We start from the raw sequence: 25,515 nt of genomic DNA, 5'->3' as shown, positions 1-25,515 counted from the left end.
GAACGCTTCAGATCTTCAAATTCATCGAGTTTCGTATGACTATTAGTGAGTTAAAAACCACTGGACGTTATTACCAGAGATGGGCAGTAACGCGTTACTTGTAACGGATTACTGTAATCTGATTACTTTTTTCAAGTAACGAGTAAAGTAAGGGATTACTATTGCAAAAACGGTAATTAGATTACCCTTACTTTCCCGTAGGAACACTGCGTTACTGCGTTACTAAAACCGTGATTTTTTGCGAGAAATTCTCATGACAGTGACGTAAGCGAGTGCGACGTTCGTGACAACAGCTGCGTGTGATATATTATCCAACAATGGATAATATATCGAGTGCGGAGAGAGTATGAGCGTGCAGCGTTTAAAGCGTGGAAGTACTGACTTTACTTTGAGTTTGATTCCATAAAAAGTGACAAAAACATTAGTGTCTGTTGTGCGTGGGAAGAAAACTTCTTTTTACAGCAAAAAACCCCCCTAAACAAGCTCCGAGTGCGCAACGACGTAATGGGAAATTCACAGAGAAACTCGCGGATTCTTCCACTGACCGCCGCGGCATACCTGCACCAGGGCGAACCTCCGCCTACCCCACTCCTGCTTTACAGGTGAAAATAGAGCAACAGGACCTCTAGCCTTTGATGTTATTTATTTTCTGCTGTTTTACTTGCATCTATTTGAAAGACTGAGTGTAAACACAAAAAATATTTTATTTTATGTGCAGGAATGTGCAGAAAATAGGTTTAAATGTTAAACAAATTTCTTCCAGTCAGAGAATGTTGCATATAATTAAATTTTTGCATAAAGTTAAAAGATTAAAACTAGTAAAACAAGTTTTAAAAAGAGACTTTCCCATTTGATTACCTTTTGTATGATGGATTATGCAGAAAAAGTAGAATTGGGCTGAAAGATCTATCGCTTTATCACCTATTCAGGTTGTAAATCGTGTTTTTAAAAAGTAACTAAGTAACTAAGTAATTCATTACTTTTGAAAATAAGTAATCAGTAAAGTAACGGGATTACTTTTTTTGGAGAAGTAATCAGTAATTAGTTACTGATTACCTTTTTCAAGTAACTTGACCAACACTGGTTATTACTGCTCATGTAGTCTTTTTTAACTCCCACCTCAGCGCTTTATGACTCATTAGATCAAATGTATTGACACATTATAAAAGAGATGGATATTTTTGGATATTTTTGTAAGTCTCAAATTTCTCCCTTTTTGAATGTAGCATCCTTACATCAGTGTGTCTTTGTGTCTACAGCAGGAAGCCAAATGCCTGATGCACTGATAGCTCCTGGATTTATTTTGGAAAGCATTGTTTTATTTCTGGACTGATATTGCATTGCTCTTTCTCAAACTTGAAAAAGGCTAGGCTGTGGTTTTTGATTTACACTGAAGTCTTAGTCAGCACACCATGCCATATGAACAATGTATTCCTTTGGATTATAAATTCTATTTTTAAACCTGTATACTTCTTTTTGGTGTATTTTTTCAGTCCTTTACATAAGTGTGGCGTTCAGTTAAATTGTCAAAACACGCACTGAACAGAATTTGTGAACCAATAAAATGTGACTGGTGTAGATTTATATGTCGGATTAAAAGAGGAAGAGTCAATATTCTCTCCTCTGATATGATAAACAACTGAGTTAACCACATTTGTTTGATTCTTGTTGTGGTCCCATCCTTCTTTTTTCTCTCTTCTTTTGAAGTTTGAATGAAAAGTAGGTTACTTTAGAGCCGGTAACATGGCCAACACCTTCATGGTGCACAACACCTCCTCTTACATGCCCCACTCCGCATCACCATCAGATCTAACCACACTGTCCAGCTTGTGAAATATCCCCATGTATGTCACCAGGGCTTTTGTCTGAACCACATCATTATCACTGAGATTCAGTGGAATTACACTGTCACTATGTGCGTATGCATGTGTCTGTAAGGGGTGGGTGGTTACATCTGACTTTGTTTCCTGTTTCTCGCAACACTTCTCTGAACACTCCAAAGAACTGAAAGCCCTGACCCACAAACACACTCACTCACACACACACACACACACACTCGCACAAACAAAGCCTTCCTAAAACCGTTAATTTGAGTCAGCTTTAAAGGAAATCTACACCTCAGCTCAGTCAGAGTGCCTCGTCCTGCTGCTGAAAACGACATTGTTTTGCTTTCAAATGAGTGAATTTCAGCATAAGTTGGTTGTTTAACTTCCACACTGCCTGCTCTCCCAAAATGAACCTTGTCTTGGTAAGTAATTCTGTTCATAGGTTTGATCTGGATCATCTGCGTCTTTAATTTCAAGGGTGCTTTAATGCAGTTTCCTCTGAGTGGATTTTCATTATTCATTGTGATGGGAACTATCGGAAAAGATTATGTTTGGATTAGAGGAAGCAAACGTTATGTCTTAATGACTGCAAGATAAATATTTATGATTATTTGTAATATTTTCCTGCGTATATTCTTGAGTGGCCGTAAATCTCATTGCTGCCATGACTACAGCTAGTGTACATCCTCACTGTTTCTTCTGTTTTTATTGTTGGTAATAAGAGCTCCATATGTAGCGTATGTACGTTAGTTGCTGCGAAAATCGTTAAGGCTGTAGTGACATGTAGTTGTATGTGGATGAATGAAGGGAAGAAGTTCTGTAGATTACTGGGATTATCTTTTGTGGTCTTGCAGCTCTGGGTGCAGTGAGACCGTGACGTTTAATAACTTGATACATTTACATGAGCTGTATCTAATGATTATTTACTTTCTCTTTTTGCATTATTCACATTTACCCACCTTAAAGATCGCAAGGTTCTTGTCATAATAAATAAATAAATAATAAATGTAAAGACAACGGCCAATAGTTTTCTTAAGGTTTACCTTTGAGAGACTGAAATCACTCAATTGAAAATAGACAATAACTCACAACAATGAGAGGAGAGTCACAGATGAAGAACTTTTAACAATACTGCAAGCTATATTTCAGGGATCTAAATAATCACAAATGTAGGGGAAAAGTTAGCAGAAGGATTCCCCTTGTTTTATGTGTTATTATTGGGCAGCCAGCATCCATAAATATAAGTGTTTTGGGGTTTAGGAAAAGGAAGATGAAGAAGCCCACAGTGTGTAAAACTGGAAGAATAGTCCGGTAAGCTGGTAGCACCGGGCTCCCTGACCTGTCATTTCCTATCGCTCAACAGTTTTCCAACTTATCTCTTTTCTGTGGGGTCAAATCTGTGGGGCAGGGTTGTTATATTAGTTATATGATCTGTTTTCCTCTTCTGAACCTTTCTCACTCACCTACGAGTCAGAAATATTTGACCTTTGTGTCGGACGTCTGTAGAGAGAATATTTTTTTCACTCTGTGGTATGTATGTGTATATGTATATATATGTATATATATGTATATGTATATATATATGTATATATATATATATGTATATATATATATATATATATATATATATATATATATATATATATATATATACATATACATATATACACATATACATATATATATATATGTATATATATATATATATATATATATATGTATATATACATATATATATATATATAAAAAACATGCAGTACAGCTGCAGCTGCTTGGATATTCACCTACTGCAGACGTGTGCGAACATTACTTATACATTTAACAGTAGTGTTATTAATCAATCAGGTTTATATCTCACCAGTATGTATCGGGGAAGTTTCGGAAATGAGGATGTTTTTGGACTGAGGTTTGCAATATGTGTCATGTATGTGAGAACTCTGATGGTCAAGAAGAGTCTTAGTTCATTAGCTCTGGGTGGAGGATGGTCCAAATACTCTGACATGTTTTCCATTCTGTCTTCAAAATGGACCAAGTCTGCACTGATCTGCTTGGCATATTTTTTTCTGTCATTCTGCTTTGGTAGAACAACAACTGTCTGCTGCACGATGTGCATGCTAGAGTTCAGAAAATGTGTTGAACCTTTAATGGCAGTGGAACATTTACATTTTCAATGAACATGTTCCTCTTTGATGATATATGCAAATTAAAAAGTTTTTCCTCTCCAGTGACTTGATGAGAGTCAATTATTTTTACTCTTTCTGTCATTTTGTTTCAGCTTCTGTGATCAAATGTCAGTCCTGCTCACACACGAGCACCTTAACCCTCATTTAACACCTCAGATCTTCAGACCTCATTTTTTTTGTTTCAGGTCTTCCCACTGATGCTTGCACTGACTTCCTGTGGACAGAGTCACACTGAGGGGATCGAACAAACTAATGATTCGTGCTACAATTCATGCCCAGCTGGTAAGATATACATAGGATTATTATTGACAATTATTGTCCTTTGTGAAGTCGTTGTAGAAATATCACATTAACTCGTTACCTTTCTCCTTCTCTCTGTCTTTCCCAGGATATCATAAAGTTGGTAATTGTGATGATCAAGTTAAAAAGTACAAATGCAAGAAATGTGAGCATGGCACATTCACGGAGGTAGAAAACCATGTAGAGAGATGTCTTCGGTGTCACTCATGTAATCGTAAGTATCCTGCTCATTTTCAGTTTGCTGCTACACATACTGTCAGCTCATGTGATAAAGTTTAAGGAGTGTTCAAGTACAAATTGGACTAGAATAAAGCAGATGGATATTTCTGGTTATTTCAATATATAAAACATGTGAGGATGGCACCTTCACTGGAAAACCACAGCGAGAAATGTGGACTAAAATAAAACAGTAGACTGGTATTTTCTGTTTATTTGGTCATATAAAAGACAATGCTATTCTTCGCTGCATCTAAGATTTCTTTTAATGATGAGCAAATTATAATGATCTAATATTTCTGTTAAACCAGTTTGATGCAGTGGAATCAAAAAAATATTTAGTGTGGGAAATCCTAATATAATAGTAACTGTATTTCACTAATAACATCAGTGCCAGTTTGAGTATTCACTTTACATGGAGACTTGGACTGTAACAACAACACGTGAATTTGTGTGAGTACCAGTTTGAGCGCGCCGTTAACATATTGATTCTTTCTGTTTACATTTCAACTGAGTTTCACATAAAATATTGAAGCAGAACTTGGAAAAATCATTTCATGTGCTAATTGATGAAAAGAATGTGACAGTAGAAAACAACATGTGGTCCCACGGCCTTATCGGAACTGCTTTTTCAGTTATTTGGACTGAGATGAAAACACTGCATTTTGCTTTTCCCCCAGATGATGAGGTGGTAATAGAGCCCTGCACCTTTAACAGGAACACAGTGTGTGGCTGCATGGAGGGATACTACAATTCAGGATCTAATTCACGGGAATGTTCAAAATGTTCCTGCCCGCACTGCCCACGTAAGTAACCTCAAAGGATTTTAAAGCATTAGATTGATATTCACTGCAGCCAAACTGATTCATTTTCTAATATAATAACAATCTCACTTTAAATTCCTACATTCACAGTCACTCTTATGTTCCTTTCAGGGAATGCTGACTACAACACGACGTGCCTACACCCCTGGAGGTAGAAGACTTTACAATGTAACAGAAAATAAACAAAAAAACATAGACAGTGTGCTTAAATTTTGTTCGCGACAGACTGACAAGAACACACAGAACTGCAAATGAAAGTGCCAATGATATAAAATACATATACTTACTGTGGTGATAGCTGTATTGTATGTGAATACAGTCTACAGGTATGCACCAAAATTGCAGTGTTTGTTCAGTGATGTTTGTTCGTTTAATGTGTATCAACTTCTGGTGACGTTTAGAGGGCCACTAACTTACTCTAGATAAATGGCAACTATTTGTCAGTGCTAACTAAAATGTGATCTACACTATGTTTGTGGTTGAGTTAAACATGGCCTGATTTCAGCAGGGGAGGTGTTGGCTTTTTGTTAGAATGGAGGAAACATGGTTACAAATTTCTCTCCCCCTCCCATATTTCCTGTGGTTTGACTGAGGCCTTGACTACCTGTGCTAAATAACATGCCTGCAGATGACAAAAGTCCTGATAATAGGCAGGTTAGAGTTGCTTTTCAAGCACTGTTTTCCAGTTTTACACATTTGCATTAAAGAATAGACAGGTCCCCTGGACACCCACCTTTACATTTCTATAACCATTTCTTCTGATCACTGTACCATAATGTCTTTTTTAAGGATACAAATTGAGTCACAAGATGTCTCTTATTATGTGGGACTTTGTCCCTGATGTCCCACATATCGATTGACTCTGCAGGATTTGCATTTGCACTGAGTGAAAGTGCAAGTGCAAAGGATTTGCAAAAGTCTGGCTTTTACTAAGCTTGTGTGAAAAACGGGGGAAAGGCTTTTTAATATTTTTCAATTTCTAATGCTACTCCCATCAGGGAAAGACACCACCAAAAAGTCACAAGGCATCCAACTTTTAGTGGAAAAGACTGAAACAACCACAAAGAAAATAAAGGGAAGCTTATTTCACTTTGTGTTTTTGCCTCTTTGGATATAATTATGCTTCAGGTTCGCACTAGGAAAAATATAGCATGAAATGACAATTAACTGACAATAATAGAATTGTCAGCTAAAAAAACCCACTCAAAAATCAATGTTCATCCCTACTACTGAAATGCAAACAGACAGAACATCAGCTGAAATAACATAAAGAGAAATATGGGATCATATAAGGACTACATGATAAGAGCATAGCTTCGCCTTCCCTTTATCCTTACATTTACTTGGAAAAGTTGGAAAAGTTACTTTTAATTTTCATTAATTTGGCCTCTACATGATAAACTAAAATCTGGTAACCTGTTATTGGTAATGAAAATTTCTGACTACCTCAAAACATTGCTAACATGTCCCCACGGAGTCACACACAAATATTATTGCTTTCCTCAAACTGGGGTCTGATCATCCTAGCTGCAAAATGTTTGAATGTTTTTCCAATGCTGCTAGAAAACGTCAACCTTCAATGGAAAAATCTTTGATTCGTTTTTTTTAGTCTCTCTATAAGTCACTGCAAGCAAGCACACAGAGGAGAGCTTAAACTAACAGACTGACTTTTGCAGATATATTCATTTGAATTATGCAGTCTGAATCTGGACCTCAGATTAATGTTGGAATGCATTTTTACACACGACAGGAGAAATAACTGTCTGTGTTGGTGCTTCATTGGCTTTTAATGTCAGGATAAATATGTGTTGTCAGATGATTTCTATACTGTTTTTTTATGTTATAGGCTAACGACTACTATAGCTTCGACAAATCCATCTACAACTCCAGTTGTGTCTCCAACCACAGTGGCAAACAAAAGTAAGTGAATCTTTAATTATGTATGTCATTTTGTCTGACTTTTTCTGAAGGTTAGGAGAGCCAGCAAAAACAATGAGTCCTAAGCATTCAAGTAGATCTTTAGGAAAAGGAGATTTGAAAACAAGATGTGATACTGTGGGTTTGCTTTTCAAGCTTTTTGGGCCACACATCCCAAAAATATTGCTGAGATAAAGCAGCTATTTAAAAGAATGGAAAAAATTCCTCCTGACCGTACTTCAGATTTGATCTGCAACTACTTAAAAAAACACAACTGAGGCTCTCGGAGCCAGATTACTAAATGCACCAGCACCAAGAATAATAAATAATAAAGTTTAAAACTGTATTTTTCTTAAAGTATGTTAATGCAAACGCATTGTGTTGTCTATCTGTGTATACTAGAAGATTACATCACATTATATAACCCACTAATGTTGAGAAGTAATTCCAAACTTGCTTCTTTTTTTTTAATTGTACGACAGGATTGATGTCTACAACTGTTACACCAGCCTCAACTTCAACTCCCTCTCCAAGCAAAGCTCTTGTTTCAACATCCAAGGCTTTCACGACACCATTAAATCCTATTATAACAGAAATTCCAAGTAACCGTTAGCGCTCATTTTATATTTTAACAACACATTTGATACATTAACTTACTGCCCTTGGTTTTGTAGTTTAGTTTTATAACGTATCACATTTGCTATGGACATTTTAGCAGGTTTAGCAGCCTCTGATTGTTATCCAATTTACATGGAGGATAAAGACATAATATGCTTATGTCAGAACTTATTGATGTGGAGTGTGTCTTTGTGTCCACAGCGGGGAATACAGGAATTTTTCTTACGATTCTCGTGATTAGCTTTGTGTTGCTCTCATGGTTCCTGCTGATCTGCACCATGAAGATATTCAAACACAAAGACAGTTTTTGCTGGAGGAGGAGGAAAGAGGCTGAAGTCTCCCAGAACGGTAAAGTACCTGTGCGTTGTATTTAAGTACACATTTGAAGTGTTTGCACGTCATATGAGATTTGTGTAACTTCATCTTCTTTAAAACGTAATGGCACAAATTTGACCCTTAAGGTTAAATGTTACCTTTGTTACTTTTCTCAGTCCTTTTTTTTTCTATTGCCTAATTGTAATTTGTTCAGTGCAGGGTTTTTACTATTTTTCAAGTGCTTTGAATTGAACAATCACTTTTATTCATCAGAGTATTTCTACAACTACCACTGAGCATTAATATACAGTACATAGAGTAAACAGTACAGGCACTTAGCGGTTTGGTAGATATTGACTGGAGACATTCAAGTAGTTTTCATATGGCTAATATCAAAGTTATGACCTTTGGGAAGTTAAGCTACTATGACACCTCGCAACCAAAGACAAATTTTCTCATGTTACTCCTCACAATGTGAAATGTACTGTCCAGTTGTGCATTAAATAGAAGAATATCCATATTTTGTTCTGTTTTAAAAATGTGCCTTAGTGACTGAACATGTCTTGACTAACAGACAGGAAACTCGATGATAATATCTCCTTTCCTTTTTAACAGAACAACCCAGTCATCAAGGCAGTAACCCGACCACACTGGTTTGTGCTCAGTTTCATGCACTTCGTTTTCTTTAAAGATAGCAATCTAGGCAGGAACGCTTACTGTAGGTGCACAGTAAGAATTTCTTGTATATAGTTCATCAAGATAATTAGCTCATTAGCTTATAATTAGCACACAAGAAAGGCAGAAAGTTTTGGTCATCCCTGTCATGCGCTTCAAAGTTTGTACTCATGCTGTCTTGTTTGTTCTTTCAAGACGCTTACAGTGTCTGAGGAAACTCCCATGTTGACTCTCAATCAGAGTCCAGCCACATCAGAACATCCAACCCACATCAACCCTCTCGTGCCAGTCAATGGCCACATAGGTAAGACTGAGTATTTGATCTCTTGCTAACATGCACGGCATGCAAAATACGGGACTTTGATAATTATGTGTTGATGATTTCTAATTAAAAAAACAAAACAAAAACACCCCCTGCAGAATTCTCGGAAAACTTTATTTTAGTCTCAAAAGTCATTTCCTCATTCCCAACGTAAGGAGTGTTTAAAATATTCCTTACTTTTAATAGGACTTCAGTGAGGAAGGATAAAAAACCTCAAATTCAAGAACAGCCAACAATCAAACAGTCTGCATTTCTTTTTCTGTCATTCGGTATTAAGTATTCACAGACGAAATCCTTCTCTGTCCTTCAGCACAGGCTTCCATTGTATTGCACTTTAGGGTAAATGTAACCATTTATGGTTTAAGGCATAACTGGCAATATAAAACTGATAAATGTGACTTTATCTGCAACATTTTAGCAGGAAATAATTTCTTCTGCTACTACTTCTACTACTACGATCCCAAGAAATACTAGTTATGTTACTAGAATCATGGGATTATCAGCTAAGAAGAACACCAGGTACCAAATGAAACTCAGTGGTGTTATAGATATTTTTACACATGAAGTGCAAAGGAAGCTTTTGTCATATTTTCAGAGACAATATGACTCATAAAAGGATAAACAACATTTATTCATTTCTGTATATATTATATCCTTTAAGTAGGCAGGAAAAAATCTCTCTCTCTTTCCCTATATACATATAGATATAGATATATAGAGCGATATATATTGATATAGATTTACATAGATGGTTAGAAGATTAGGGTCATTGCATCACGTCCTTCAGGACAAGTCAAAATGAGTTTATACGGTACACACTATAAGGCTGAGTTATCTTTTGGTCACTTAGGAGTTTAAAACAGGCCAATCAGCACAAGCTGGGTAAATAATGTAGTTGCTTAAGAACTTGCTTCCATACACACACCACAGTGTGATTTTTTTTTGTTTCTGTGGTGAGCAGTAGAGATGGTGCATGCTGCTGCACTGAATTACTTAAGAAATTTGTTTATTTAGAGAGGAGGTGAAACCTATTGTTGGTAGCGCTTCAACTTTCTCCCCTCATTTAAATGACTGTGGACTTCATCCGAAGTGAGACTTAGGTATTGAATGCTGGAGGGTGTGATGGGCTTGGCTGTAAATGTTTGAGATAAGCGATGTGAAAACTGCGAGAAAAGTTGTAGAAGAGGAAGTGTTCAGCATTGAGTTTTCCAGTAAAGTTATTAGCATTTATCATCAGTGACACATGTTTTTATGACGCACCTAAATAGGTGGTAGACAGTAGGTCATAGCCAGAAAAAGAGGCATTTGGCATACTTTTTTTTTTCAATTTCATTGTTTTACTATTTAACAAATTCTTTCAGATAAAGTGTGATCCAAGCAGATGAATGAAAAAGACAAACTTTAAAAAACTAAAAATATCATATATCATCAACATTAAATGAGCAATATTTCTAAAGCTTTAAGGAGAATAGCTACCCCTTCAAATACCTGCTTGTCTGCTTGTGTTGTTAAAAGGAAGCGCTATTTTGCTACTGCTAAATTGTTTAATTGAATTATATTAGTAAAATTAAAAAAAATGTCGCTGTTGCAGTTTCTTCCATCTGATAGAAGTGCTGTATACTATCTATAAGTGCTGTTGTTTTTACTTTTTCATCTCTTCTTGTTCACCATAGTGTTTATCAGAACCACATCTGTGGAGGTGGAAACTAGAAAATAGAGCGTTCTTACTCTTTCGCATCAGTCAGCAATGTGACATTAAGTCAAATGGCAAGTCAGATAGTGAACACATGTGCCTGTTAACTGTGTCATATGGTAAACTCCTGATATTCAATGTAAGCCTTTCAAGCCTGTAGGTGTGCTTTAAATACAACTGCAGTCATTAGTGAGGTCATGTTGTTGTTGGCATTCACGGCTAAGATCAAAACCAGTTTTTTAGTTTTGTGCTGTTTGAACTGGGGTGAGGATTATGCTCTGTTCTCCTCTTCATAAGCTTGAAATGGGACTTTTATTCGCGTTGTGTATTCTGTGTCATTACGTCTCTTGACTGTTGTTGTCCTGTTATTACAAAGTGAGAAAGCTTTTCCACTGATATAATTTGGTCAAATTTCTCCGTATATCTTCTGAATTACTTAATTAGTAATTACTTAATTAATTAATTAGTTTTCCAGAGTATGCCATAATGCTGGTTGGAGGTTAACGTGGGTTGTATTCAGTGGTTGAGAGGAGGCGGCAGAAACACTCAGCAGGACAGTCAAAACCTCACGACCACACTGGCACTGGGAATTCCACAGTGGTGTCCTTTAATTGACACACTCATCACCTGCCTTACAAGGCCCGGTTGAACAGCTGCTGCCTTATCATACATGAAACACAGTGTTCCTACAACCTGTGACATTACTTTGAATTAGGAAGGTAAATATATGAGGTCCATGTCAGTCCATACGTCCATGCGCAAGCACGTTTCTCCCACACTCTACAGAGAGCAGTGACACATACTTGTGACATTACTAAACATTAACTTAAATTGTCTTAAAGAGACACCACACAATTGCGACTGTTACAAGGTGTACACTGAATCATTAAAAAAAGCTTTATATTAGAGTCAGTATATACAAATCATGAGTTAAAGTCTTGAATTATGCCTAATTTCTTTATATATTTGCTTCCAAGGAGCCAGACTTTTAAAGCAGTCTTGACCAGTAGTTCTCCAGGCTTTCTGAAGGTCTTTCAAAGTTCTGTCTTTGGACATTGGCTGCTTTTTCACTCATTCTCACTCATTCAGGGGCGATCGTGGCTCAAGAGTTGGGAGTTCGCCTTGTAATCGGAAGGTTGCCGGTTCGAGCCCCGGCTCGGACAGTCTCGGTCGTTGTGTCCTTGGGCAAGACACTTCACCTACCGCCTACTGGTGTTGGCCAGAAGGGCCGATGGTGCGATATGGCAGCCTCGCTTCTGTCAGTCTGCCCCAGGGCAGCTGTGGCTACAACTGTAGCTTGCCTCCACCAGTGTGTGAATGTGAGAGTGAATGGGTGGATGACTGGACGTGTAAAAGCGCTTTGGGGTCCCTAGGCGGGACTAGTAAAAGCGCTATACAAATACAGGCCATTTACCATTTACCATTCTCACTCTGATCATTTTCCGAGGATTTTTTTTGGTTTGTTTATTTTGCCACTTCACACTGACCTATGACTCACTCAAGCATAAAAAAGACACCTCACTCAAGGAATGAATCAGTGTTGTGTTAACACGTTAGCGACAATGTAGCAAAAAAATATTTTTTTTTCAGTTGTTGTCCACGCAGCTTGACACGCTGTTATTGCAATAAAGGCATACTGGATAGAAAAACACGTAGTAGAAGGCTATTGGTCATGGATCGGCTTTCCTAGAGCCTGAACATCAAAGTTATTGAAGCAGTGACAGAGAACGGAATGAAAAGCAGCCAATGAAGAGCTTTAAATGTGCTCCAAGAAGCCTGGGGAACTATTCCCAAAGACTAGTTAAGGAAAGTGCAGTAAAGCATACCTAAGAGAGTTCAGGCTGTGTAAGATAATATAGGTGGTCACGAAAATCTTGACTTTCAAGATCATTAGAACAAATTAACTCTGTTTTGCCCTTATTGAATGCATTTCTGTGGATATTTGCACTTCTTTGCTATTTTCTTTGCAAAATATAAAAATATGATGGATGGCTCTAGACATTTGCACAGTACTGCACACTGTAACGATGCTGATCTTAAACATGACCAAAGTTTTTACCAGTGAGTCCAGTGTAAGGGGAAAAAAAACATAAAAAAAACCACTTGCTGTTATCACTGATTATCACATTAGTTTCTCTAATTGTGGAAATGGATGACGTCAGTGACAAACAAAGTCACAAACAGGAAGCTCTTAGAAGCAGCAAAATTGACTTTTTTGAGACAGGAGGTGAACTGCTGTGCAAATGCTCTATTTCACATAAATACAGATTATTTTAACCTCAGACTAACGCAAAACAAGCAGCTGAGTGCCCTGTGTCCTCTGACTGTTAATTGTTCTCTCCTTCCAGTTGCCAGACGAAATGACCACACAGATCGCTGGCCGGCCATCGTCCTCTACGCGATCATCAAGGAGGTGCCCTTGCATAGGTGGAAGGAGTTCTTGCGTCTGCTTAAGGTGACTGACCAGCAGATGGCACGAGTCGAGATGGAGACTGGTTTCAGTCTCGGCTCCATGGAGAAGCAGTACCAGATGCTGAGGCTGTGGAGCCAGCACGCTTCCTCCAAACTCAGTGATATTTTCTCAGCCTTACACTACATGGAATTATCCGGCTGTGCACAGATGCTCCAGGAAAGCCTGGAACAGCTGCAGTGGACGCCTGACCACAGACAGGTGCTCACAGCCATTTGAATGGAGCAGTGCGGGACAACTGAGGCTGTACCTGGCGGCACAAGTGTAATGCTATCTATAACACGACTGCAAACATAAATTATTCAGCCATGGACGCTGGTGTGAAAGACTAGACACTCGCTGGAAAGGACATTACGATCTGTAACCATATAGTACAACCCTAGAAACCTGGAACAATGTCGTAAATATCACGTACTGAGTAATGCAGACGTAGATTAAAGCCAAATAAAAACATCTGGTAAGCTGGAATGTAAAAAAAAGTGGACCCTTATTTCATGTTAAGACAGAAACCTAAAATGTTGAATGTAAACATATGAAATAATGGATTTGTAGCAGTGCAAAATGCAGTTTCGAACATCAGGTTACTTCCTCAAGAGCATCATTAGCATTTTTAGGAACCACATAACACCTCTTAACACACTCGTAATATTCTTGTAGCCTACAGTAGGTGGAGACAGTAAATAAATAAAAAGATATTAAGGGAAATCCCCTTCCCTTAACTAATGGCTGCTGCCAAAAAGTTGTTTAGAACAATGTAACCTCCAGTTTTTTGTGTGGTGCCTCTTAAATGCCAACGATGGAGGCTGCGGTTTTACAGCAGTACTGCAATGTACATGCATAACTGGGAGGTGTTTGTGCTTAAAGGGTAAGCAAGGAAGTTGCACTTCCTTAGTGTAGTGTACGTGATTGTTTTACCTCCGCAAGTCTGTGCTTGAGATTTCTCTCTTTTTTTCCCCTTTTGAGTTGTCAAAGGACAGACTTTTTCAGTTTGAATCTTTAAACTGTGCGTGTGCGTGATCACTTCGTGCACATCTGGGATGTTTGTGCAGCACAGCTGCAGACGTCTCCCTCGTTTGGTATAACAACTCAGCCACTGATTGTTATTGTGCACCCTTGCAAAGGAAGAAAACTGAAATCCCCAAAGGACGTCAGTTTTTCAGTTTCCTGCAACTAAATGGTGTCAGTGTTCAGCATGCTGGGTTTTTCCTCACCACACATATTCCATTTGAACGGATGGTTCTCACTTGTGGTGTTTGGGTATCTCACTTTGAGAGGTTTTTTGTGTGTCTATGTGTGTGTGTCATTATACTTCATTGACAGTAAAGGTCTTGGATTTTCCCGTTTAAGATGTTTATTTAATAAAGTTTTAATGGGAATGTAGGTCACTTTCCCTGAGATATAAATATTTGTATATGTATAACTGGGAGGTGTATGTTAAAGTATAATTGTTTTTTTTATTTATGATCCATTTGTATGAATATTTGTGTGGTGCAGAATAAACTGAAAGTGAAAATCTTAATGTTTTTCATCTCATTGTGGTCTTTAGTGGTACACTGTTATGAAAACGTGCTACTGTAAAACCCCAAGTCAAAATGTCACCTGTATATGTATATGTCATGAATAAAATGTTTGGCCACAAGGTGGGAGTATGGACTGTATGTTTGAACCGCAGCAGCTGGTGTGCATTTGTAAGCGCCCCCCCGCCCCCCCAACCACCAACAAAGAAAATAGGAGCACAGTACTTGAAGAGCTTTTATTCTTGAGTTGGATTACACCCATCGCATGAATTGCAAATTTGGGCTAAAAGCACAAAGAACAGCTGCCTTATATTGTTCATAGTTACTGGATGGAAAAATAACAGATCCCTTACAGGACGACATTCACTTTATGTGTTTACATGCAGCACGACAGCTTCAAAATTTATAGCATTATTCTTCTGCTGTCAGGCTGCACATCAGCATGTGTTTGCCATGTTTTTAACCACACCAGTGTCACCTGCCAAAAAAGGGATTTCCAGTATTTCTCAATAAATAAATAAATAAATGAAAGATTACCAGAACTGAAACTGCTCTAAATGACTTGTTGGCCTTTACTGTCACCTATATCTCGCAAATGATATCATGTCATATAACAAGCTATGCAGAGTAAGCAACACTTCTTTTACAAGGTAAAGGTTTTGTACTTATTTAACCAGGTGAAAAGATTTATTGAAGTTAGAAATGTGGTTTTCACATCACACTTGGCCAAGTGGGCAGTAGAAACCGCAATAAGTTGAACACAGCTTTCTATACAGATATTTAAGTGTCAAAAAAAAAAAAGTTTGGACAGATGATAATGTTGAACACAGAGTAGGCACAATAAAGCAGTCATAAACATCTTTGCAAAACAGGTCATTTCTTTATTTTATATATATATAAAGGCTTTGTAATTCCTCTTGACTACTGCCTTTTTATCGGTTTATATTTATCAATATAAGCACAGAAAATCACTTTTTGGCACTTTAATTTTTTTTTTTTTTTTTAAAAAGAGGTTAAAGATGAAGTTAATTTAATTTTCCTTGTGTCTTGACCTTTTTCTTTTATATCATAGGTGTTATATACGCTGTAGCTTCAACCTTCACCTTTTCGATTTGTCATATGATTTCTTCTTTTCTTTTAATCATTTCGTGTGCTATAAATGAACCGAATAAAGACAGTTAACCGCCGGGAGCACCAGCTACAGCACAGTTTAGAGGCTAACTAAAGACGGTTTTAGCATTTTTTTTTAATCTCTTAAAATGTCTGTAGGAAAATGAACGGCTCTTTGGAGGTATTTCCAAATGACATATTTTCCCCCTTTCGCACCGTTTTTCGTGCTCCCAGCAGCATATCTTTAACGCCGAGTTAGCGTGAAGGAGCAGGAGATTTTTATCAACAATTTTATGCAGTGTCGCCAATAAGGAAGCTGCAGGCTTCCTACGTTTTCTGTGGTTTTCAAGTAAGCGCGAGGGTTAGTGGTTTCTATTGGCAACCGGACCCGGATTCTCAAAAACAACAGCTGGCGACGTAAACCGTCCCGTCCTGAGAAGAGACGCGACACAGTCTGGAGGAGTTTGTCGAGACAAAAAGGTTTTTGTGGTTTGTGTATGTGTGGTTTTTTATTATTATTATATATTTTATGCTGTCTCAGTGCCACCTGTTACACACTTAAAAAAATCCGCTGCAGCTTCTGTTTTGTGAGCGTTGACCTGGATAGCTATTGAATTACAAACATGGAGGACAGTTTTCTTTTGTCAGGACGTCTAATTCAAGACAATAAGTTGACGCTACCCGTGAAATAGAATTTTAAAGACATTTTTAAGTCTTGAGGGATTCAGTCTACTGTTGTTGTCAAAAAAGCCGCAGTAACAGGTAGGTTAACAATGGCTCAATAAAAGCCACTGGTACAAATCCAGTCAAGTCGATTTTATTTTACCAGTTCCCTTTGCAGTAGATAAAGTCTTTCTTCTTTTGTCAATGATAATCTTATTTTGTGTGTGTGTAAAATTTCACCAAACTAATATCAAGTCAGAACAATACAAATACATAGTTATAAATAATAGAAAACACTGTGCAAAAGTTTCAAACCACTCCTTATGTCTTTAAATTTGGCATCAAAGTAACAAATTTAAGCAACATACTTACCTTCATACAAGACTTTTTTCTTTTTTCATTTTTACAGTGTTACTGAGGAATAGTTCTCCAGGCTTTCTGAAGGTCTTTCAAAGTTTTTTTCTTTTTGGATGTTGGCTACTTTTTCACACCTTTTCACTCCAGTTTTTGTAATTGATAATTTTCCGATAATTTTTTGTTTGTTTTGGTTATTTTGAACAACTTAACAATGCAATAAAAAGCATAAAAAGTCTTCTAACCCTGAACTAGTGTTGTGTCTACACATAACAGAAAAATTTGCAAATTTTCTTTTGAAAATTTGCAATTTTATCTTTTTTACTAGCAGCCTGTCATAAAACATAATGTGTTTTTCTTTAGTTAAATATATATTTAAAAATACCAAAAATAAAACAATTGTATTTTTGCACCAACAATTGTGATTCTCAAAGAGCTATTAGTTGAAAACTATATCATAAATGTTCCATACTGAGTAATCAGTATAACTCAGTATAACAACATCTTGCCTAAAATCCTGAATAATCTGTATTTATGTGAAATATCCTGAATAAAAAACTCAGGAGTCCGCACTAGTAGTAGGAGAAAAGAAGAAGTGGCAGGTCTAAAAGAATTACAGCAGATGAACAATATCTTAAGAAAGAAGATAAGAATTAAGAAACAGGGGGGAAAATCCACCATAGATTTGTCACAGGAACTAAGAGATGGATCTGGCTTTTCAGTTCATATGATATTATTCACCAAAGCTTGATCAGAAATGGCTTTTGTGTATGGGAGGCTGTTGAGGGAAACTAGGAGAAAAGGCTGAGATATGGCAAAGTACACAAGAACTGGACTGAAGATCAGAAGATCAATCCAAATTTCAAATCTTTTGGTTCAAATCTTTGTCAGTATGTGCAGAAGAGGTCTAGAGAGTACAACAATGAGTCTCTACAGCATTTTCTAAAGCATGATGGAGGCTCTGTCGTGGTTTGGTGCTGTATTTCAAATAATGGTGTTGGGGATCTTGTCGAAATTGACGAAACTCTATGTTGAAGAGTAAAGATGCTTGTTTGTGCTTGTTTTTATTACTTCTTCTTCTTCTTCTTTTTTTTACATTTCGACATGTGACAGATATATTTTATCCTCATTTCCTCCGTTAACCATTAGACTACAATGTTGTAATTGCTTTCAACAGCCATGAATAATCCAGCCATTTGAACAATCATGACTGCTTTGGTTCGACCTGGAGTTAATATTTCAGAGCTATGTAAGGAAGGAGACAAGTTCCTTCGGAGCGGTGAGCTGGAGAGAGCCACCTCCTTGTACATGTCTGCCTTCAGGACTCACGCCACCTCTGCGGTGTCCCACATGAGAAAACTGGATAAGTCCGGTCTGGATTTGGTGATCGCTACTCTAGAAGGCTGGCTTGACAGTCATGTGAAGAATCAGCCTGCAGAGGGTCTTAATAAAGGTCTTGCTGCTGTTTTCCTCTCCACACTCAGTCCCAACAATCTGTTAGCCACCATTTACAAAATGGAGTGTCTTCTTCAGAGTGACACGCATGCCTGTGAGGAGATTCTTGCTCGTTGCACAGCTATGCTTGAAGGGAAGCGGAACCTTCCTCCAGAGGGTTCAACTCATGTTTTGTTGGAGATAACTCGAGCCCTCGCCTGCTTGTTATCAGAATCTCACAGGTTAAAGGGACTAAAGATTTACCTCAAAGCTTACCGGAATAGCAAGTCTGAAACTGTCACACTGGTGAAGAGCAGACAAGCGGGACACTTACCCAAAATAGTGAAGGCCTTTGCAGAACAAATCATGCTCATACATCCCACTCTGGTAGTTGACAGCAAGTGGAGAGTGGGAACAAAGGACAATGACAAGCTTGAAGAAGAAACTTCTGCTACTGTTATTGAGTTTTTGCTGTCTATTTCACCTAGTAACAAAGAAGTACAGGAACTCAATGCAGCATATTTGTTTTTGATGGGCAGGTTTATGGACAGTGCAGAGGCATACTCTTCCCTCTTGCAGTATACTCATGGCCAGAAAATACCAGAGAGTACTATAGAAAAATTACTCCAAGAAACTCCTGAGAGGACAGCCAGACTCTTGACAAGCCGAGCAGCTGCTTGCTTTTCAGCAGGTGGAAAGATTACAGAGGAGTGCACAGATTTGGGGAAAGCATTTGAGACTCACCCAGCCACGGCCCGAATTTACTTCCAAAAGCTGTTCACAGATCAGGGAACTGGGGTGGCAGCTTGCAACCATCTCCGTCAGCAGGCGGAGAGAGGCCTGTCTGATTACAGAGAGCAGGTCCTTGTCCGGGCAGATCTGCGATCTACTGACGGAGTTGAACTTCTGGACCCTGTTATCACTCAGTTACGGACCCTGTGCCATTTAGAACCTGGTGGGGGAGACAGAGAGTTGCGGGTCCGACTGGCTGATTGTCTTCTCCTCAGAGGAGAGCACAAAGAGGCCCTCTCTATCTGCAGCCAGCTAGCTGCCGCACAAGGTCAGCAGAGCTATCAAAACACAGTCCACGTCCTTCGTGGATATGCACGATTGCTGTCTGATGACCAGAAGGGTGCATTAGAAGACTTTCAGGCTGTGATTGAACACAATGCCCCCCACCCATCCAGCTGTGTGCGAGCACTTTGTGGCAGGGGCCTCCTGCGAATGATGGGTGGCTTAAACTACCTGACTGCTTTAGACTATGTGACAGCCAGCAGGCTGCATCCTCAGGAAACAGCATTTGCTGTGCGCTGCTTGGTACCCTGGAACTACCGTGGGCTGCTGTTTACTGTTCTGCTGGAGCAGGGACGATTCATGCTTGAAGGGTCTAGAGATCACAAACCCAAGTCCAGTTCTGGTGAAGACTCCCAACAGCACCAAAAGGAGGAACATATGCAGACCGTATCAAAGAGGGACAACCACAGATCAAGGTATGTTTGTTTTAGATATGGTTTACTGAGCAATGCTTTCTCAGAGAAAATATTTTGGCATGTCACAGCAGGAAAAGTCTACTTTATTGATGGTACGGTCTCTGTTGTGTGTTTTCTCAGTGTGATTGTTGTGTTTTTTTTCTGCTTTGTACGTTAGGACTCCTGCTGGTGTCCATTCCCTTGCTCTGTTGCTGATGGAGCTCCAGCCCAGTGCCGATGGGCCTCAGATCTTGGCAGCAGATGCCTTGTACCAGCTTGGTCGGGTGGAGGAGGCTTACCGATTGCTGCTGTCCATCGGGCCCACCAATCCTCGGGCACCTATCTTGGCTCGCCTTGCTTTGCTGCAGCTGCACAGAGGCTTTCTTTATGACACCAATCAGGTATATAAGTTTGAGGTACCAATTTCTCATTTTTTGTTTCCTGTTTAGGAAACTTAATTTCATACTTGCTTATTTTGTAAAACATATCTAAATAAAGCAGGAAGCTGAGTGAAAGCAGAGTGTAGTTCATTATTAGTAGTTTTGGGGAAACACCTTTGTTCTTTTAACTAGTTTCCTTTGAATAATTTCTGGATGCACCTTTAAAGTAATTACATTCATGATATAAGGAGCTATGAGGGCTCAAATGTGAAAAAATCTTCAGCGGTCAATTCACTTCTAAAATTTCCTGATAAGCATCCAAATGTCTGATTTCAGTGTGCGGTAGCTACAGTTTTGTTTTGAAAAGTGTAGCTTTGAGTTTAAAAAAATGTTAACAATGATTTTAACCACAGAATAGTCCTGATTTACTCTTCATGTCTGTCAATTTTTCCTGTAGCTGCTGAAAAAGCTCATCTTGTGTGGCGATACCAGCTGCTTGCGCCCCCTGCTGGCAGTGGCACAACAGAAAGACAGAGCACTGCTGCAGGGACACTCCCACTCAGCTGCAAAACGCATTTTGGACCGAGCAAGGGAGGAGAGCGCTGTCAGAGAGGCTGTGGCATATCTCTCCATTGCTATTATGGCCTCTGGTGAATAGAATCTGTTTGATGAGTTATTGATATTTGGTACTGATCTGTTGCTAACTATTGAAGTATTAACATTGTTGGTTGTTGCATGCAGACTGGAGTAATGATTTGTGGAATTCAGCACAAAACCCAAGCTTTTTTTTAGATTCCACTTTAAAATATCTTGCAGAACATAACACAAATTACAGATGGTAGAATAATTACGCCCACTATGAAAATTTCATTTTTTAAAAAGTATTTCCAGAGGCCGGTAAACAGAGAGACAACTTTTTGACACAGCTTTTCCAAACATCCTATTTTTATTTTGGATGATGAGTTGATTTTTACTTTGGACACAGAAACGAAATAATTCACAATAACTGCCAGAGTCAAATGATTAGCCTCCATGATGCTAACAGTCAGTTGTGCATCCTTTTTGTGTAGTGTGTAGTCATTTATTATAGTTTTCAACAAGTCTCAAATCAGGGCTTTTTACAAGCCAGTCAATAACATTCACTTTGGTCTCCTGGAATTAGTTCTTCACCTGGAGTCCCATATATTTTGGGTCGTTATCATGTCAGACAAAGTGATGACACAGACCCAGTTTTGCTCCTGATTGGTTGAGGTGTTCTTTTAAAATCTTCACAAATCCATCTTAGTTTGTGATTCCTTCCACTGTGACGAGATTCCTATTTCAAGCCGCACTGAAGCATCCCCACAGCATATTACTCCCACCGCTGTGTTTTTCTGTGGGTACAATGTTCATTGGGTTATACAGCAGCGTCTCTTTGGCCAAAGAGCTCTAGTTTACAGGCAGCATATTCTTTCTGCAGGGTTTCATTAGTATACTACAGTCTTATTTGAAAGTGTCTCTTGTGCAGTGGTGGAGTTTTTCTTGCAGTCTATTCCTGTGCAGGGCTGCAGTGACTGTCTTTTTTGAGACTACTTGGCTAAGTGATTCACGAGTGTCTTTACATATCTCTCTCAGTAGTTTTCTTTCCAGAGTCATTGAAATCGTTTGCTTCCTACCTCTACCAGGCTTGTTCTGTATTGTGTGGCTCTCTTAGAATTTCTTAATGATGCTTATCAGTCCACTCCATCTCCTGCTTTATGCGCATCAAGATTTTTTTTTTTCTCAAGCTAAACTGATTTTTGTGTTTTTGGCATGATGGTTTTTCATGTGACAGCTCAAAGCCTTGCTGAAGTTTTTATACTGTGTGCCATTTTTACAAGCCTTGAGCATTACAATGTTAAGGTACATTATTTCACATCAGTGGTTTGTGCTTTGAGTTTTTAAGGGGGCTAATTATATTGACTGTGGTAAATCTCGTTTCTTTCTGAAATAATTCTGTTATTGTGTCCAAATAGAAATAATTTTAACTGAAATTTTAAATATCATTGGGAGAAATGAATGAATTGAGCACTGTGTCCTCATCCGTAGGTAGATTAGCTATGCATTATTTAACCACACATCTTTTGTGGTTAAACATAAGACCTGAAACCAGCCTATATAATGCACTTCTACTGTGTGTATTTGAATCTATGATTTATTGTATACAAATATTGAAACTGACACTAAAATGAGATTACACATACTATAAAAACAGTCAATTCATTGTTTTTCTCAGGTGGCGAGGCAGCTGAATCACTACTAGAAAGAGCGAGGTGCTACGCTTTGCTGGGTCAGCGAAAAACAGCCATATTTGACTTCAGTGCCATTCTGAAGGAGCATCCGAAACACGTGCATGCGCTCTGTGGAAGAGGTTTCACATATCTCATGCTGAATCAACAAAAGGTTTTTTTTCCCTCTAGTCTTATCTATCAGTGAAACTCGATACTATTGCCCTTTTTGTTCAGGTGATTACAGCTAAGTGCTTGACTGACATGTTGCTTGTGAAACAGCTGTAGAGTAAAACAACCTGAGCTTCCTTACTATTAAGTCAAACTAAAGTAATGTACAATTATTAAATAAAATGTTCTCCTCTGGGCTTTCCTGATAACAGGAATTTAAGCATTCGAATAATTTAAACAACAATCATAGCTTTAAAACATACAATTATACATGTGTTTTTTTTCTTCTGGTGGACCTGAGAAATGTCTCTTAAAAGACATTTTCAGTATTTATTTTCAGTAATTGCAGAAAATGAACCCAGGACCTGACTAAATGTAACAGTGGTAGCTAGTTTATATCCCTTTTGGTGTAGCCTGGAGAGCATATATCATATTGCTCTTACACCTTGCCTCCTTGATATTAAAGTGTTAATTTATCAGTCTGTGTTTAGAGAAATTGCTTCCGTTTTATTATATTGTAATAATAAAATCACTTTTGGTGAAATGCCCCACAGGGACCCTAATGTTGAATTAAGAATAAAATAAAAAAAGTTTCCAAGGCTACTTTCTCTCTTCGTAACATTGACCCTTTAACCTAATTTGAGTTTTCCCCTAAACATAAAGCGACACCTTGTGGCTTTCTGGTGAAATCTGTTTGAATAAGGGGTGCCACAGAATTGTGATCTTTATAAATATACCAGTCTTATGCTAACACTTATTAACATGGTCTAGAAAAATTATGAAAAGTATGATATGCATGTTGTACTGCACGTTGAAATAAAGTATAACATTTGAACTCTGTTCTCCCTCTAGGAATGTACTCATGATATCCTGGCAGCACTTCAGATAAATGCTGACATAGTGACCAAAGACATTCTTTCACTCAAGGACAGGGCACAGAAGCTGGTCTGTGATTGGCTGCATCAGTTCTGTCGTACCAACCTGTCAGATATTGTGGCCACTCATGGTGTTCCCTGCCATGAAGAGCAGCTTAGAGAGGCTTTCATAATTGGTGGAGCTTTGATGAGGGCTGACTGTAGAAACCCCAGATGGCATCTGCTCTATGTGGACATCCTTTTGGCAAAAGGTGAGATTGTGGGGGAAATTGTCTGAGCCGGATCCTTGCTAGGATTGGAAATCATCTGCCTAGCAGCTTATGGCTTAGGCTGTGTGACGTTTCCAATTTGACAAAAAGCACTATTGCACCTGTCATCACCTGTTTTCAGTAATCCATGCTTCTGTTATGGTCCATCTGCTGCAGGTGAGGTCAAATCAGCAGGCGCTCATCTGTGCCAGATATTTGGCCAGGAGCCAAGAGATGCAGTGGCCCAGGCTCGGGTGGGTGTGGTGGATGCCTGGCAGAGGAAGTACTGCAGCGCAGCTCGCAGGCTCAGCAAACTGGCTGAGAAGGATTCATCCTATTTTGACTTCTTGCTGGCTCTCATCCCATTTAATCAGCGAAAATGCATGGCACAGGTAAGTGTACAGGAAACCCAGATTTAGTACCGGATGAGCAGATCTGCCAAAGTTCTGGCTTTGTCAGCGTTATTTTTCATCAAAAAATAACGTTTATGTCAGGATATTTCCATGATATTACAAAAACAATCCCCATATCATTTCTCTCTATTGAACCAATGGGTGTTATGGTTGTATATATTCTATGTATGTATTTTCATTTATGGTAAAATACAGTACAAACATGTGGCGGGTCCACCATCTCACAATGACTATCTTAGATGCCAAAATTAGATGGCAAAGTCAATAATGTGAATCTGATACATATCTACTCTAAACTACATGTTAACTGTACACTGGGACAGGAAGCAGCTCAGGAGGCCAACAGTGTGTCATCATGTGGTCAGTGGAAGCAGGCGCTTACCCTCCTGACTGTGGCAGTACAATCAGGGGGCAGTCAGAGAATGGAGTATCTTCACCAGCGGGCTGTGTGCCTGGCACAGCTGGGCTTACATGAGCGGGCTATATCTGATCTGGACAGAGTTATACAGAAACACGATGGACCTGACTACAGCTGTTCAGACCATCCTCAAGTCCGGGTGGAGGATTTGTGCTTGCGAGGTCGCAGCCTGGTGCTCTGCTCCAAAGAAGGGCCAGCTCTGGAGGACTTCATCCGGGCCCTGGAGCTCAACAGAGAACAGGCCATCAAGTGTGTGGAGGCTGGGCTAGGAAAACTGCCTCTGGCTGAGTGCTTCCTGCGGGGGGCGCTGCAGCATTATGGGGAGCAACATCTCAGTAAGGCTTGGACCTTGATTGAATGTGGCCTCCTTTTGGACAGTGAGAACACAGAGCTCCGCAGACTGAGGGCAAAAGTCAAACGAGAAGTGGCCAATCCTTGCAACGTGAACTAGTGTTGCCTGTGAACTGGACACAGAATCTCCAGTGGAGCTGCAAAAGCTCCAATCAGGTGAATGTCCTACCTCAAAATTAGAAACAAAGAAAAGAAAAACCTAATCCCAATCATTTTGTTATGCTCAGCTTCCAAAATTTCATGGGATGTTTGGTGTTTCCAGAGCACACATTGCTACTGTTTATATTATTCCCTCAAAGTTCAGTTTAAACTTACAGGATTAACATCAGTGTCTTTATGATTACATCAAAGCAAAATATTTATTATAAGAGGAGTAAGTGAATTAATATTTAACACCACAAACACACCACAAACACTTATGACATAAAACATTAGCAATATAATATATATGATAATCACAAAAACCAATAACTATGCTATCATAATGTATAAGCAAAATCATTCAGC

General features: G+C 38.7%; 2 protein-coding genes across 3 annotated transcripts; both read left to right on the top strand.

The window, feature by feature from the left end:
• Window positions 1-2,233: 2,233 nt before the first annotated feature.
• Window positions 2,234-14,405, top strand: si:ch211-112c15.8 (tumor necrosis factor receptor superfamily member 1A). The gene is made up of 11 exons (XM_087833519.1): window positions 2,234-2,248; window positions 4,195-4,291; window positions 4,398-4,523; window positions 5,206-5,331; window positions 5,461-5,500; window positions 7,196-7,269; window positions 7,749-7,874; window positions 8,086-8,232; window positions 8,815-8,852; window positions 9,070-9,178; window positions 13,238-14,405. Exons 1-11 carry the CDS (start codon window positions 2,234-2,236, stop codon window positions 13,576-13,578), a joined length of 1,239 nt encoding a protein of 412 aa, XP_087689645.1. The 3' UTR covers window positions 13,579-14,405.
• Window positions 14,406-16,397: 1,992 nt separating this feature from the next.
• Window positions 16,398-25,407, top strand: ttc34 (tetratricopeptide repeat domain 34). 2 transcript variants are annotated; one of them, XM_006785496.3, is made up of 8 exons: window positions 16,398-16,481; window positions 18,181-19,927; window positions 20,085-20,307; window positions 20,744-20,936; window positions 22,541-22,707; window positions 23,556-23,829; window positions 24,004-24,218; window positions 24,563-25,407. In XM_006785496.3, the coding sequence occupies exons 2-8, from the start codon at window positions 18,210-18,212 to the stop codon at window positions 25,106-25,108; spliced, it is 3,336 nt and encodes a 1,111-aa protein (XP_006785559.2). In that variant the 5' UTR covers window positions 16,398-16,481; window positions 18,181-18,209; the 3' UTR covers window positions 25,109-25,407. The 2 variants fall into 2 exon arrangements, with proteins under 2 accessions (XP_006785559.2, XP_006785558.2); XM_006785495.3 differs by lacking the exon at window positions 16,398-16,481 and adding an exon at window positions 16,730-16,748.
• Window positions 25,408-25,515: the final 108 nt, after the last annotated feature.

The sequence above is a fragment of the Neolamprologus brichardi genome, chromosome 20 (genome assembly GCF_056152115.1).
Source record: "Neolamprologus brichardi isolate AB-2024 chromosome 20, ASM5615211v1, whole genome shotgun sequence".
In the NCBI taxonomy this organism is placed as follows: Eukaryota; Metazoa; Chordata; class Actinopteri; order Cichliformes; family Cichlidae; genus Neolamprologus; species Neolamprologus brichardi.
The sequence above is the reverse complement of the archived record's forward strand: the minus strand, read 5'-3'. Positions and strand labels throughout refer to the sequence as shown.